General features: G+C 36.1%; 1 protein-coding gene across 1 annotated transcript in view; it reads left to right on the plus strand.

Moving 5' to 3' along the window:
• LOC110456435 (hsp90 co-chaperone Cdc37-like) overlaps positions 1-11,058 on the plus strand; it is a 14,186-nt gene extending 3,128 nt beyond the window's left edge. Inside the window, exons 2-11 of the mRNA XM_021507201.1 lie at positions 144-277; positions 1,674-1,731; positions 2,426-2,530; positions 2,769-2,819; positions 3,117-3,179; positions 3,631-3,789; positions 4,451-4,566; positions 4,884-5,004; positions 7,541-7,609; positions 10,180-11,058. Coding sequence (XP_021362876.1) covers positions 144-277; positions 1,674-1,731; positions 2,426-2,530; positions 2,769-2,819; positions 3,117-3,179; positions 3,631-3,789; positions 4,451-4,566; positions 4,884-5,004; positions 7,541-7,609; positions 10,180-10,422 — 1,119 coding nt within the window. The 3' untranslated portion in view covers positions 10,423-11,058. The remainder of the gene's footprint in view (positions 1-143; positions 278-1,673; positions 1,732-2,425; positions 2,531-2,768; positions 2,820-3,116; positions 3,180-3,630; positions 3,790-4,450; positions 4,567-4,883; positions 5,005-7,540; positions 7,610-10,179) is intronic.
• The last annotated feature ends 5,772 nt before the right edge of the window (positions 11,059-16,830 follow it).

A 16,830-nucleotide genomic window follows, 5' to 3' on the forward strand; every position in this document is an offset into this window, starting at 1 on the left:
TATTTTCACCATTTCCTCAATTTCCCCCACATGCAAACTCCCCACCCCCCTGGAAATTTGGACCCACCCCCACCCCAGATAGGTCTCTGGATCCGCCACTGGGGCATACTAATGTGCATACATATTGATATATCGTTCTACAGATATCTGACGACGAAGATGACGTACACCCAAACATTGACACTGGAAGTCTCTTCAGATGGAGACACCAGGCCAGGGTGGAACGAATGGAGGATCAGAAGAAAGAAAAAGAAACCTTAGAAAAAGGCTTAACAGAGTAAGTATATCAACGCTTTTTATTACATATCTAATTTTTTTAAATGGTCCCAACAAACGCATGAAATATTTCTTAACACTGTGGCATGCTTTATGTCGAAGTGAAAGTAATGTAGTGGATGGACTAGGCCGATCGTCGGCGACCAGGTAGCTCAATTGTTAGAGCGTCTGTCTAGAGTTTGGAGTGTTTAAGGTTCAAACCCAAGTCTGGTCATGCTTTTTTCTGCTCCTATTACATTTGGTGCCTGTGACCAACCCTTGTTTCAAGCACTGGATGAACACTTGGCAAGAGGATACCTGAACCTGGGTTGTGACTAGTTGTGTCTTTTGGGCGAAGACTTAAAAAAAGGAAGGAGGAATGTAGCGGAGGAAGGAGGAATGTAGCGGAACTGTACTTGGTCAATCTCTGGTGACTAGGTAGCTCAATTGGTAGAGTGTCCGTCTAGAGTTTAGAGGGTTCCACTCCTATTTTCATTTGCATTTTTCCACTCCTATTACATTTTGTAGTATAATAATATAAAATAATACAGTGATCCATATGGAGTGTCACCTCTTTGTCTTAACCTGTGGCAAACTTTATGTTATCTTGATGGTAACAGTCTTGCCTGGAATGATGATTTGATTTTTTTTGACTGTACAAGCCCTAACCCCACCAAGCTGATTTAAAACTGGGTGGTATGATAGAACCTTTGTATATGTAACATCAGTGGTCCAACCTAGCCACAGGTGTTACAAATAAAGAAGGTGGTTTGCAACAAGGAAAGTAAATAAACATTTGAATGCCTCAAATCAAGAAGCTTTGTATACATTATTTCAATGAGTCTAGTCTAAAGAACCAGGTCAGTTAGGGAAACTACTAGTTCATACTGAAATGTACTAGCATCACAATGATATTATTAGTATCTGATTTGAAAGAAACCAGTGTATTTTAAAATGTTTCTGAATTTTTTTTTGTGTCCATTGATTCTTCTTGCTGTTACAGTATATTAATTGTGGTACTCTAACCACTACAAGGCATATTCTCTGTTTTATAACAGGCAACACCCAAGCTATATGATGTTGTAAAGTTGACTTGGCTTTAAGTTGTACCATGTTGATATCTGGAATAGTCTCCCACAAGATGTTATTTCATCTCGCAAAGTATTGGACTTTGAGAAAAAAAATGGACGAAATCTGGAAAAATCTGGAGTTGAAGTACGATCATACAGTGCCTTATATACATTTATGTTTACCACAATGAATTTCAAACTATATTGATGTTGATATAGAGGCAGCAATGCCTGTGTCCACTAATATCCTATTAAATCCTATCAAATGTTGCTATGTGCATGACTATGTTTAGTAGTAAAAAAAACCCTCTTTGTAGATAACTTCAATGTAAACATTTACACTTGTAGGCATCAAAAGAAAGTTAACGCTATTAAAAACAAGATAAAGGAAGCTGAAGAAGCAAAGGTAGGTAGTTAGATATCTATCCCACAGATCAGTTTCACTAACGCACTAGAACTTCATCCTATGTTTTAGTTTACAACAAGGTAGTTTTATTTGTATTATTTAAGTCTGTTGAGTCATATTCACCAATTACAATGCAATATTCTCCTTTTGTTTGTAGTGATTTGTTTTTATTGATTATTTCACCAAAGGATAGATGATGATAGTGAGTAGTCATACCTGTATTAAGAGGTTATCCTTTGGAAGTCCAAAAAATGGTCTCACAACACAGGTAGTCTCTTAATACAGGTAGTCTCTTATCTTAATACAGGTAGTCTCTTAATACAGGTAGTCTCCTATCTTAGTACAGGTAGTCTCTTATCTTAATACAAGTAATGTCTTATCTTAAAACAGGTAGTCTCTTAATACAGGTAGTCTCTTAATACAGGTAGTCTCTTAATACAGTCAGTCTGTTATCTTAATACAGGTAGCCTGTTAGCTTAATACAGGTAGTCTCTTAATACAGGTTCAGTTCATAATGAAATCACCACAACTGTGAACAGTAAAAGTGTTCTCTTCACACGAGTGGTTTCCTAAAAGAAGTGGTCGCATGAACAGGTTTAACTGAATGCTCTTTGTTTACTGTTGTTTGTTGTTTACTGTTGTTTGTTGTTTACTTTTGTATTGTATGATGCTGATTTGACATTTTTCCACACAGGATGCAACAGATCAGTTGTCAAAGTTGAAAATTGATTTGAAAGAAGTTGAAGAACAAGAAAAGAAATTCAGAGAGAAAGAGGAAGAGCTGAAGAAAAAGGAGAAGGTTTGCTATTTTTTTTAACTGTATTAAGTATATCTTTATTAGTATGAAGTATACTATAACTTAGAATGCTCGGGTGAGGGGTGGGGGGAGAGAAATATTTTGACAAACGAGAAGTGATATTAAGTGAGGGAAAGTTGAGTATTGTTGTTGGTTGATTTCATTACAAGCAATTAAGATGCTTTTGAGTATCTAAATTATGATAATTTTAAATTTTACAACTTGTTTTCTCTATTTTCAGCTCACACCCTTAAATATTGACACAATTTGTCATGATGGCAAGTCAAAAACAGTGAGTATCTCTGAATTTGAATTAAATGCACAGCTACTCTTATAATGTTTCCAAACCACATTTGAAAAAATGTAGAACATTTCAATGCTTTATTATCAAAACTTTGATAGAAATTATTAACCCCATGGTGATGTACGTATTTCGACACTGAATGACATCATTAGATGGAAGTGTAGAAGCAAAGCAGGAAATATAAGTCTACAATATGTGCATTAAACAAAGTTCATTAAATCCTTGACAACATAAAAAGTTAAAAAGTCTCATGATTAAATATTGCGTTTTTTTTGTGAACTTAAGGTTATCAACAAACTGCCTGCTAAGAAAAAAGACATGACTGATGAAGAAAAAGCAGAACAACAGGTATTAAAATGGAAGGCACTAGTTTGTGACCACCTCCACCAACACTTTTTTCCCAGTGTCCTTATTTTATAATTAACATAGACCCCATATAATGTCAATTATAAAAGGCCACTCCCCACCCTAATATATATATATATATCTGGAATTACATGTATATGATAAAAAGAATCTCAAACTTATTCCATCTGACTTTCATGTAACTTTTTTTATAAAGGGATGCTTTCCTGTCATACAAATAATTTGGTCTGATATGATCAAATTGTATTCAAATGATGTCGTAGAGTAATAAAGTGGATATTACAGGAAGCCACAAGCAGGTTAATTTGAAAAAACACCTTGATATTCTACAGATAATGTCCAGAAGGTATAGCATTGAGTCTATGGAAAAAATTGTATTGATTCAAATGTGCTTCATGAATCTTTATAATGGTGTTTGAATGTATTACTTTAGGAAGAATTTCAGAAGAAGTACAAAGATGACGTGAGGAAGTTTGGTATGTTGAAGAGGTATGAGGATAGTCAACAGGTGCTGACAGATAAACCTCACTTAGTGTGTGAGGAAACGGCAAACTACCTGGTGATCTGGTGTATAGATCTGGAAGTGGAGGAGGTCGGTATCAACTTAACAGTGCTGGTCTGATCTCCCCCCCCCCACACTATTTCTTACCATTTAACTCATAAAGTGCTGTGTTTAATTAAGTCCCCAGATAGCAGTCATATTGATTGATTATGACCGTTTTTAATATTTATTTAAAAAAATGTTATGAATAATAAAACGCATTTATCTCACGACGACCAAAGTGGCCATGTGAGCTTATGCTAGGGCACTATGTCCATTCATCATTTGTCTGTCAATTTTTCCTTTAAAACAATATAAGTCAAGAATGACTGAGACAGAGTGTATTTTTGACAAACTATGACTGAAATCATTGTTGGGCCTAAGTTACTATCTCCTTTAAAGAAAATGTTATGGGCCAGGGTGAAGATCCTCAGAACATCCTCCATAGGGCCTTTTCAAAAAATTGCTCGCTTCAATCAATGTTTTCTTGTATACCACAGCATATCCATATTCTTTCCACACACAGAGGAAATGGCTGTTATTTATCACTGCCACTATGCAGATGAAAATGTAAACATATTGCTAGGCATGAAGAGATGATCATAATCTGAGGATGGGCCCAGGGGTTGGGTTCCACCTATGGGACTTAATTTGCTTTCTGTAATAAATGAAAGGAGACATGGACTAATATTGAATAGTTTTTCACGGACAGAAACACGACTTGATGCATCATGTGGCTCACCAGACGATAGTGATGAATTTCATCATGGAGCTGTCTAAGAACATGGATATCGACCCCAGAGCCTGTGTCCGACCTTTCTTCTCAAAGTAAGTACTGTACATCCTTAATAATTACTCTACACATATCCCCCAAATTTGGTAAAAAGGTAATGTCATCGTTGGACAAAAGGATTAATTATTGCTTAAAGGATTAATTATTGCTTAATATATCAGCAATACATGCATTTTCAATATTATAGTACATGTACTAAGGAATGGGATATAGAGGAATGTATGTCTATTAGAAAGTAAGCCAATGATAACAGAATAAAAACAAAAGAATCTAGAAAAGCAGGTGATTCTCTAAAGTTTTGAAAATGTTATAAGAGGTTGATGTTATAATGTGATGGGATTTTGTGTTGTAGGATCAAGCTTGAGGAGCCACAGTACATGGAAGCATTCAAAGATGAATTGGAGGCATTCAAAGAGAGAGTACGGGGAAGGGCGAAAGTTCGCATTGAAAATGCTGTCAAAGAATACGAGGAGGTATGGTCATTATAACATCATACTTTCTTTTTCTGGTGCATTTTTTTTCACTTGATACATTAACTCATTGGTATCAAATATTTTCGTTTCAGCAAAATAAGTATTTACTTACATGAGAAAAGTTGTGTGGTAAAAGTTTCAACCACTAGTACTTGGGGATTTTTATACACCCTATTTTCCAGAATTATTTTCCTTTGTCTACTTGGTAATTTTCAGACCAATTACAATGGAACTTTCCTGTGAGTGAAATATAGGGGAAACACATTTTAATAATAATAATAATAACATACAACATTTGATATAGCGCCCTATCTAGCTCGCATGCGCCACTCTAAAGCGCTTTAATACATTAAATGGCAGACTTTTAACCGTTTGGATGCTGTGTGCAGTATTCAATGCGGTCTTTGCCAAGTCTGGGCAAATCAAAACCAAACAACAGACTTTCTTCTTCCGCGGAAGATCTTAAAATGCTGTGTTAATTATTTCATGGAATGATTTATGTTATAAAATGATGAAATACATATGAAAACGATCATTAAATCAAAGAAAAAATGTTAAATGTTAAAGAGTTTTTTCAGTGAGCATCATGAACTTTATCAATCTCAGATTACTACGCTTTTTGAACCGAATAATTTCCAAACAACACTTTATCTCCTTCCGTGAAAGATCTTTTGATAATGTGTTCATTATTTCATGATATGATCAATGCTATAATATGGTAAAATATGTCTGTATAAGACAAAAAATTAGAGAAAATATGTAAAGATCTTTAACAGTGGCGTTTTTCATCAGTGAAAGTTCCGAACTATATTTGGTTCAAATTACTACGACTCTTATTCCGATACTCTAAAGTGTGTGTGTAAGAGTTTTCTCCCCTTGTCCATCATTGCATAGTTTCATGCTCGCGACTTGTTGAACGACTGTTTGATAACTGTTCTTGATCAAGTAGGCTTTGTGTTTCTTTTGTCTCAATGGAAAGTCTCTAAGTGAAAGAGAATGTTGACTTATGCTGAAGTAGCGGTCAGCAGCTGTGCCTAATGAGTTTATAGATAGCTTCCCAATGCGACAGCAGCTGTGCCTAATGAGTTTGTAGATAGCTTAACAATATTGTCTCTAAATAATGGCCCGATTAGTATAACACAAGTGCTTCTTGAATATAGCATATTGAAATTCATTGAACATCAAAAATTAAAACCGTATATACATATTATTCACATTAACCAGAAACTAAACAATTATATAGGTCTTTAACCTTCGTTACAATATCGGGAGAAGGAGAGATACACAAGGGACTTGCATAAGGCTGTGATTGCACATACTGGAAATAATACAATCTCGTTTTAATTTTTTGTATAATTAATCATGAAAATAACAAATTGTAATAATAATATCATAATTATTTATTTATATTATCTAGATAACATTTTTTTTTTGTGTATTTATTCATAAACTTTCCCATAATCTTACAGGACAATTTTGGATTGCAGGGTTGTATGGTCAAGGTCACTGTTACTATTTTTTAAAAAGATCATTGTCTGCGCTGTAGCAGCGTCATTCCTTGAAAGATTTCCATCGATTTGAGACACTATAATTAAGGACCATAATATCAGACAAGTTTCAATTTCAGGGCTGTTGGGTAAAGGTTATTGTTACTTATTTTTATACTGCTAATGGTAGCCAGTAAGGGACCTATATTGTTTTAGCAATACTCTGCTTGTTATATATATTTTTATTGAAAATTATGATTAAGGGATGGGCTATTATGACCCTTACTTAACAACTTGTTCTTTATTATTTACTGCCATTCTGTAATGATATACCACCTCCTTTATTCCATTATTTGAATCCTTCATACACAGCATATCCCCGAGTGCTCTCGGCACTTTAAATTCTTTTATTCAAGATGGCCACCATTGCCTCAGATTTGCCGAGACTATAACAGTTATAACTTGAGTTCTATGGCTTGCTTTGTTGATTCTTTGTTTGAATGATACATAAGGGATATATATAAAGGCCAACTATAAAGTTTTGGCATTCAAGATTGCTACCATGAGAAAGTAACAGTTATAACTGGAGTTTGATCAATATCAAATGCTGAGGTTTGAACTTTTTGATCGAAGATGGCTGATATGGCCTCTTGATCAGCTGAGACAAAACAACTTTTCCTAAACTATCAGCCTGATCACTACATCATGAAGACAACAACCCCATATGTATTTTGCAGTTTTGAAAATTTTCACAGGGTTACTCCATTATTAGTACTATGTCTTTAAAACTACTTGCATGTTCCTTAAATTAAGAAACTTCAGTAGTTGAGCTGTTGTGTATACCGGTGAGTATGCCTGTGGCTTACAGTTCTAGTTTTATCTGTACTGAAAATATTTGTCCATTAACTTGATTTAATCTTGATATAGATAAATGATGTAAAATATGTGCACCGTTGTTGAGCTTACCTTGCTCTCACAGATCTGTTGTGCACCTAATATAATACCTACATTTAGACGGACCTGTAGCACTGAAATTTATTATTTAACAGGAGGAGAGGAAGAAAAGGCTTGGCCCTGGAGGGGAGGATCCTGTGGAGGTGTTTGAAAGTCTACCTGATGTAAATATACTAGGGGAACACATGTTTGATACATCCTTTGAATTTTTTTTTTCCTGTTTACTACCTTCAGCAGTTTTATCCTAATGCTTTAATGTATGATCTAGCTGATCTTATAAATCTTCAAAGAATATATACCTACAAATCTTTTTTCTTTTCACTTCATGCTCAATATCCATTGATTATTATCCCCTGCTGAATGAAGTTGGCGGGTGGGGGGTATATATTAATAGGGTGTGTGCGTGGGGTTAAGAAGAATTGGTCTCATCCATGAATATCTTACTACAACTATCGCCCCTTCAATACTTTCATGATTGATGCATCTGGGGTGCCTCTACTGATTGCATGTTGCAGATGCTGAATTTGACCTACATTTCACGCTTCTGTGACTTGGTGACCAGCAATTAGTTGTTTTTACATTGACTTGTTAACTATGAGCAGGGAATATCGAAGAAGGCGTCTTCTTGTTCAGATTAATTTTGGGTGGGAGGTTAATATTTGAGAAATTAATTACCCAGCAGAAATTAAATCCTATTGCATATATGCTTCACATAGTAGGTAATCTTGTGCATCAAAGCATTTAGTACCTACACTTGGGGTAAGTTAGCATTAAGGACTTGGTGCCTCACTTACTTAGCATACCTACCTTTGCTGTTATTGATAAGCTGGACCTGTATTTAAAGAATTCCAGGCCATCTATTGTGTGTGGAGATAAACTTGGGTCAGTAACTATATGACAGTCTATCACACTGGGAGGTAGTCTGGTTCTGTATTTATAAAATCACATGTGTCTGTATCTGGAATCATATAGGTCTGTATTGATATATTCACAGGACCATCTATTGTACCAAGAGGTACGCCCATGTCTGTATGTATAGAGTCACCGGGGTCTACCTATAGAATAACATTGGTCTGTATCTACAGAATCCCAGGGGTCTCTATCTAGAGTCACATGGATCTGTATTAATACATTCACAGGGCCATTTATTGTATCAGGAGAAGAACCCATGTCTGTATCTATAGAATCACAGGTGTCTGTAGAATCACAAAAAATATGCATCTATAGAATCACAAGGCCATCTTTTGTATCAAGAGGTAAACACATGTCTGTATCTATAGAATCAAAGGTGTCTGTAGAATCACAAGGATATGTTTTTAGGTCACCTGAGCTTTGCTCAAGTGACCTATTCTAATCGCTTTCCGTCCGTCGTCGTCCGTAAACTTTTTACATTTTCAACTTCTTCTCAAGAACCAGTGGATGGATTTTTTTCAAACTTGGTCAGAATCATCCTTGGAAGATGAGGCTACAAAATTGTAAAATTGGGATTCCTAATCCACCCCCTGGGACCAGGGCGGGGCCCCAAAGGGAAAATTAACCAACATTTCAAAAATCTTCTTCTTCTTCAGACTCAGAGGTACTAAAGTCATTTTCTCTGCATGGAAAGAAAGATCATCAGGGGCTTTACTTAAATTGTAAATTTCAGGACCCCCGAGCTATCCGTTGTCCCTTGGGGAGGGGGTAAAGTTTACTTTAGTTTATATAGGGAAATAACACTTTTGGGTATATTTTGACAACTTTCTGTAGGAAATTATTTTTACTTGGTGAGAATTGTCCTTGGAGGAAGATGGTTTCAAATTGTAAAATTGAGATTCCTACCCCAACCCCTGGGGCCAGGATGTGGCCCCAAAGGGAAAATTAACCAATATTTCAAAAATCTTCTTCTCCAGACTCAGAGGTACTACAGTCATTTTCTCTACATGGAAAGAAAGATCATCAGGGGCTTTACTTAAATTGTAAATTTCAGGACTTCAAAGCTATTTGTTCTCCCTTGGGGAGGGGGTAAAGTTTACTATAGTTTATATAGGGAAATAACACTTTTGGGTATATATTTCTATATATTTTGGGCCTCTTGTTATAGAATCACAGGGGTCTGTATCTATAGGATCACAGGGCCATCTATTGTATCAGGAAGTAAACCAATGTCTATATCTATAGAATCACAGGGGTCTGTATCTATAGAATCACAGGGCCATCTATTGTATCAGGAAGTAAACCCTTGTCTATATCTATAGAATCACAGGGGTCTGTATCTATAGAATCACAGGACCATCTATTGTATCAGGAAGTAAACCAATGTCTATATCTATAGAATCACAGGTGTCTGTAGAATCACAAGGATATGTTTTTATAGAATCACAGGGTCTGTATCTATAGAATCACAAGGCCATCTATTGTATCAGGAAGTAAACCCATGTCTATATCTATAGAATCACAGGTGTCTGTAGAATCACAAATATATGTATCTATAGAATCACAGGGGTCTGTATCTATAGAATCACAAGGCCATCTATTGTATCTATTGGTTCCAAGGTTCCATTAAGAAAATATGCATGACTAAGTCTGAAGAATGAAATACTGTGAGGAACGTTATGTCCGGTCCTGCATCACAGGGCATCACATCAGTTCTGCTCGAGTTTTGATCTGCTGAACAAGCATTATTTCACTGAGCTACAAACACAAACCAATCCTCCACTGATAACTTATGAAACAGTGGCTTTCCTTTCTATTTTAGGCTATGAAGGAGTGTTTTGATGCCAAAGACATTCCCATGCTACAGAAAGTGATATCAGAGATGGAACATGAGGAGGCCAGCTACCACCTCAAGCGCTGCATAGACTCAGGCCTATGGGTGCCAGAAGCCGGCAAGCAACCAGCTGGAGCAGGGGAGGAAGGTGACGAGGATGACGAGGTTGAATATGCAGAGGTCAGCAGTATGTCGTCAGCAGAAAAGAAAAGTATTGATGATGTGGACTGAAAAAAAGTTGTTTCGAATCAAATACATCATGTTGTGCATCCTACAGTGTTAATGTGAGAAAGACACATTCTAGAAAAACACCTTCTATTATTATCTGCAAGGAAACGTTGAAGTTTAATAATTACTGTTTTAAGAATCATTTCATTTAACAGAAGTGAAAAATGTGCTAGCCAAATCATATACATTGTAAATAGTGTCACACATTCAAGAGTTGTACACCCAGACAATGGACAAATTGGTGTAACAATAAAATACTGTGACAGACTCTTCATTGTAGATCTATAGACACTTGGAGTGAAAATCTGTAGCCTCTTGAAACCATTGTAGGAATGGTCTTATAATGCATGTCTGCTGTTCACATTTAAGTTTGATACTAGGAGCTGACATTAAGAACCTGGTGTGGAGCTATTGCCATGCATGTTATGTTTTATCATTACCACTGAAGATGTGTTGTGCCATCATGTGAAGGAAGATGGCATCAGGGGAGACATCCTTGTATGAGAAGAATATCAGGCTGACAACCCTCTATGCTAATGAGGACAAAATTAGAATTGTACAAACACTATGTATAAATTTGAATATTGTCTATGTATAGATTTGAATATTGTATTTTGATTACATGTCTTTAAAGCATTATTTATTGAGTTTGTTTATTTTATTTCAACAAATTTTATTGCAAAAATATGCAAAGAGATAGAGCATCAGGCAAAGCCTATATAAGCCTTCTCCTTACAACTTCGGTATGGTATATGTACAGTCATTGAAATCATCAAACAAACACATAAACAATTCATATAGTGTGTCTCTATGTCCCCACCGTACAATTTTTTTTTAGTGTTGATAATATACTCTGATATACATTGTAGTACAAGTGCATTGGTTTCTTCATCACATTCATGACATCCATGAAGTAATGTGTTAATATTAAAATGGTCATGGGTTATATTTTGGTTAGTCAGCTGATTTCTAAGTGTCAATCGAGAATGGTTGATTCGAGGACAGATAAAAAAATAATGTTCTGCAGTTTCCTCACCAAGGTTGCATGTGCATATCGGAGAATCTTTTAAATGGTCAAGAAAAAGGTCAGAGTTCAAATTGCTGGCTTCATTTCTAAGTTGACACATAATTATATTTATATTTCGACTGCCATCATTTGCAAAGGTTTTTTGTTGTAGCGGAGGCAGTTTCATTATTTTTTAAGGGTAGAGCTTTTAATTGTGATAGAGAGTTTACATTGGACAAATCAAAATTGAGAGCGAATGAGTTGAATTCCCTAAATGTACTTGGAAAATAGCTACTATAATAGCTTACTGTTCTACATAATGGAGTGCTGAAATATCTAGTCGTCCTTAATGGATGTCTTCCATTTTCATTGTGATATATAAATGGTTGCACTATATCTTTCAGATGTTGCGGGGGCATGCCATGAAGTATCTTAAACATTAATATTAATTTATGTTTTTGTTGTCCATCTGAGAGAGATTCCCAGACAAGTTCTTTATATAATTTATGATGAGAGGTACCTCTGCGCAATCCTGTTATGACTCTAGAAGCTTCTAGATGAACAGATTCAAGCAGTTGTTTAGATTGTTCCGTGCAATTGTCCCACAAGACGTCTGCATAATTCAATATAGGCAAAATGTATGTTTTATATATATTTAAAAGAGTTTTTCTTGAGACTCGTTTTTTAAGTGATTTTAATATATTTACCCTTTTAAACGCTTTTTTATATATACAATTTACATGGTGAATCCATTTACCATCTTCAGATAAAATAACACCTAGATGTTTGAGTAGCAAGGGATTGAACTGGGCTATTGTTAAAAAATATATCTGGATGTAGTGCGTCTCTTTTCCTAGTAAATATCGTTGATACAGTTTTTGAAGGGTTGAAATTAATATCCCACTTTGTGTTTGTTGTTATACCAAAACTAAGAGAGTGGAAAGTTTAAAATAGAGTACACATGCTTTTCCCCAGTTGTGTCATTTTCGTAGAGGTATCATATATCTTAAAACTCAGGGGATACATTGTATTACCTTCATAGGATGAAAGTTATGAAATGATTATTAGGTGAAAATGTTCCTGCTGATTTGAGGTATGAAATGCAATTCTTGTTATGCATTAAAAATGGATATAGAGCATATGAACAGCATATCGAGGAAGTATTTGTGTGTTTCAGTATGTACCATTATCTCAGCCAGACAGGTTGAAGGCTAACCACGGCACATGGTTTCTCCGAGTCAGTAAAAGACAGGTCTTCTTTAAAATCCAAGAGGTCTTAGGTTTTACCTTGCATCAACATTTAACAAGTTAATAAATACAACAATACATTATAATATATTAGAGTGGCTTATGTTAGCTAGATAGGGCGCTATATCAAATGTTGTATATTTATTTTATTTTTTTAAATTTATTATACCTGTACTGTCTCTCTTTTTGTGACTTTAGCTGTTGCCAGGATGTTAAGCACTAACTAACCTATTCTGCTAATGAAATGAGCCACATTATCAGCATGAACCAGGAAGGGGTGGGGCAGGCAAATACTTGTAATGATAACAGAGAGGATTAACTGTCAACATTTGTATAGTTGGCCACAGGAAACCAGAGATCCCAGACGGATCTTGGTGCCAATCATTGTACCATCTTCATACGTTCTATGTAAGATTGATCTCTTCTCTTATCTGTTAAATTGAGTCATGCGAACAGTTAATTGACCTTGTGGTACTGAACATTTTGATCAAAACTTCATACTGCTGTGTATGGCATTGTTTTTTCAAAGCGAGGTTGTTGTTTGACCAATATACTAGCACAGTACTTAATGTGTAACAAGGGGAACCTAAATTTGAGAAAGACATTTCAAGTACTTCTTGGGAAATAGTGATAATAAACTGGAACTGTCAAAACCCAAGATGGCTGCCTTGTGACCATTTTGTCTTGTCAGCCTCAAAATGAAACATGCACAACTTAAGTCCTATGAAATCATCAAAAGAAATTTGATAACAAAAAAATGTCTCATATTCTTTGAGAATATTGATAATGGGGCACTTACCTTGAAATTTGCTAAAAAGATCACTCTAGTATTTTCTGAGCGAAAGTGCTCACAATCTTTCATTTTAAAAAATCAAGATGGTTGCCTGTTGGCCATCTTGATCTATTAATTTAATCCCAAAACCCTCTATGCATAACTAGGAACCATGGGGAACCTACATGTGAAATTTGAAAGATCACCCCAGTACTTTCTAAGCAATAAAGCTAAACCTTTAACTCTCAAAAATGAAGTTGACAACCTGTTGACCACCTTTGTTCATCAATCAGTCATAAAATTTGATTTTTAAAATTATGAAACAGGAGACCTTCATGTGGAATTTGAAAAAGTTCCTATCTTTCTGAGAAATGGCCCTAACAAACTAAACTCTCAAAATCCAAGATGGCCATCTGTCTCCCATGTTTGGTTTTCCGATCAGTCCCAAAATCTGATATGCTTAACTAGAAAGATCCCTCCAGTAATTTCTGAGAACATTGACAAGAATAGTTTCAGGACAATGGCAGGCTTAAAACCATGGGAGATTTAGTTCTGGAATAGTTCTTACCTATTTTTTTCTTGATGCATACAGCACTTCTTTTTTAGCTCACCAGCCTGAAGGGCAAGTGAACTTATGCCATGGCACAGCGTTCGTTGTACGTCCTTCAATTTTTTCCTTTAAAACCCTACTAGTCCTGAATGGCTTAGTCAATTTTAACTTAATCAGGTCTGGAGCATCCTTGAGCCAAGGGCTCCTGATTTTGAATAAATGGTTGCTGTGGCCCCCCTGGGGACAGAAGAGCTTAGGAAGGGAAATTATATTTCCTGTGAATGATACGGGAAACTTAGCAAATTCTTCAAAATCCTTCTCTCTGTAGGAAAGACAGGATTTTGTCAAATTGCATATAGATATAGCCCCTGACTAACCATGTACTACATACATGTACCCTACCAGCAACATCTGGCTATTTCAACTTTAATTTTGCTAACATGTCCAGGTGAGCGATATAGGCCCTCTGGGCCTCTTGTCTTCTGAACAAATGTGACCGGACCTGTGATTGTATATTTGAGATTTGACTTGCTGTGAGTGTAGTGCAAGTCTCAATATCATCAGATTGTCTACAGTTCAGAAATATTTCTCTTCAGTGTCGTTTTAGAAGAAAACCCTAGTCTTCATATAAATGCTTTGTTGTAAAATATAGAGGTTGTGTGATATTTTCATTTCATTTTACACAGAATGAGTTCTTAAAGAACAAAGTCAGGAAATAATTTCAAAGTTACATGCTATTATCTCACAAATAATACCTGAGATCTTACTATAGAAATAATGTTATATTATGCTACCTCATACCAGTACATTATACTTAAGTACCTGGGATTTTATTAAGTAACATTATGTGCTCCCTCACACATTATACCTTGAAACTTATTATAGAGTTAGGGTTGTATGCTACATCACACATTATACCTGGGATTTTGTTATAGAGTTAGGGTTATATGCTACATCACACATTATACCCAAGGTGGTATAACAGTTAAGGTTATGCTACATCACACATTATACCTGGGATTTTGTTATAGTGTTAGGGTTATATGCTACATCACACATTATACCCAAGGTGGTATAACAGTTAAGGTTATGCTACATCACACATTATATCTGGGATCTTATTATAGAGTGAGGGTTATATGCTTCCTCACACATTATACCCAAGATGGTATAACATAGTTAAGGTTATACTACCTCATGCATTATACCCAAGATGGTATAACAGAGTTAGGTTATGCTACCTCACACATTATACCTGGGATCTTATTATAGAGTGAGGGTTATATGCTTTCTCACACATTATACCCAAGATGGTATAACAGACTTAAGGTTATATGCTACCTCACACATTATACCCAAGGTGGTATAACAGTTAAGGTTATGCTACATCACACATTATACCTGGGATTTTGTTATAGAGTTAGGGTTATATGCTACATCACACATTATACCCAAGGCGGTATAACAGTTAAGGTTATGCTACATCACACATTATACCTGGGATTTTGTTATAGGGTTAGGGTTATATGCTACATCACACATTATACCCAAGGCGGTATAACAGTTAAGGTTATGCTACATCACACATTATACCTGGGATTTTGTTATAGGGTTAGGGTTATATGCTACATCACACATTATCCCCAAGGTGGTATAACAGTTAAGGTTATGCTACATCACACATTATACCTGGGATTTTGTTATAGGGTTAGGGTTATATGCTACATCACACATTATACCCAAGGCGGTATAACAGTTAAGGTTATGCTACATCACACATTATATCTGGGATCTTATTATAGAGTGAGGGTTATATGCTTCCTCACACATTATACCCAAGATGGTATAACAGAGTTAGGTTATGATAACTCACACATTATACCTGGGATCTTATTATAGAGTGAGGGTTATATGCTATCTCACCCATTATACCCAAGATGGCATAACAGAGTTAAGGTTATGCTAACTCACACATTTTACCTTTTATTATGTTAGATTTATCTCTTAAAGTTTAGCAAGAGGCCCAGAGGGCCTGTATCGCTCACCTGAATATGTTTAAAATAATTGGTATGAAGTAAAGATATAGCACTTCATGGTAGGTGCTGTAAGTACGTATGAAATTTCAGAAAGATCCATCCAGTACTTGAGATATAGTGAGAACAAACTTCAAACAGAGCCCCACCCCTATGCCCCTAGGGGGGCCGTACCCACCAATTATACAAAATTGAGACCCCTTGGTCCAAGGATGCTCCAGACTAAATTTGGAAAAAATCCCTTAATCTCGATGGTCGAAGAAGGATTTTAAAGGTTTTACCTCTATTTCTCCTTTTGGCCCCCGCCCTTCTGCCCCTGGGAGACCACACCCACTGCATATACAAAATTAAGTCCACTTGGGCCAAGGGGACTTAATTTTGTTAACCTGAGGGGCCAGACCCACAGTTTATACAAACATGGTTCCCCTTCACCCAAGGATGCTTCAGACCAAATTTGGAACAAATCCTTTCATTCCTACAGAAGAAGAAGGATTTTAAAGAATAATTTGCTATGTTTCCCCTATTGGGCCCCACCTCTCAGGCCCCTGGCGGGCCAGACCCACGGTTTATACAAAATTGGTTCCCCTTCACCCAAGGATGCTTCAGACCAAATATGGAACAATTCCTTTCATTCCTACAGAAGAAGATGGATATTAAAGAATTTCCTATATTTCCCCTATTGGGCCCCGCCCCTCAGCCCCCAGGGAGGCCAGACCCAACGTTTATACAAAATTGGTTCCTTTTTTACCCAAGGATGCTCCACACCAAAATATGGAACAAATCCTTTCATTCCGACAGAAGA

The sequence above is a fragment of the Mizuhopecten yessoensis genome, unplaced genomic scaffold (genome assembly GCF_002113885.1).
Source record: "Mizuhopecten yessoensis strain PY_sf001 unplaced genomic scaffold, ASM211388v2 scaffold8745, whole genome shotgun sequence".
Classification (NCBI taxonomy): domain Eukaryota; kingdom Metazoa; phylum Mollusca; class Bivalvia; order Pectinida; family Pectinidae; genus Mizuhopecten; species Mizuhopecten yessoensis.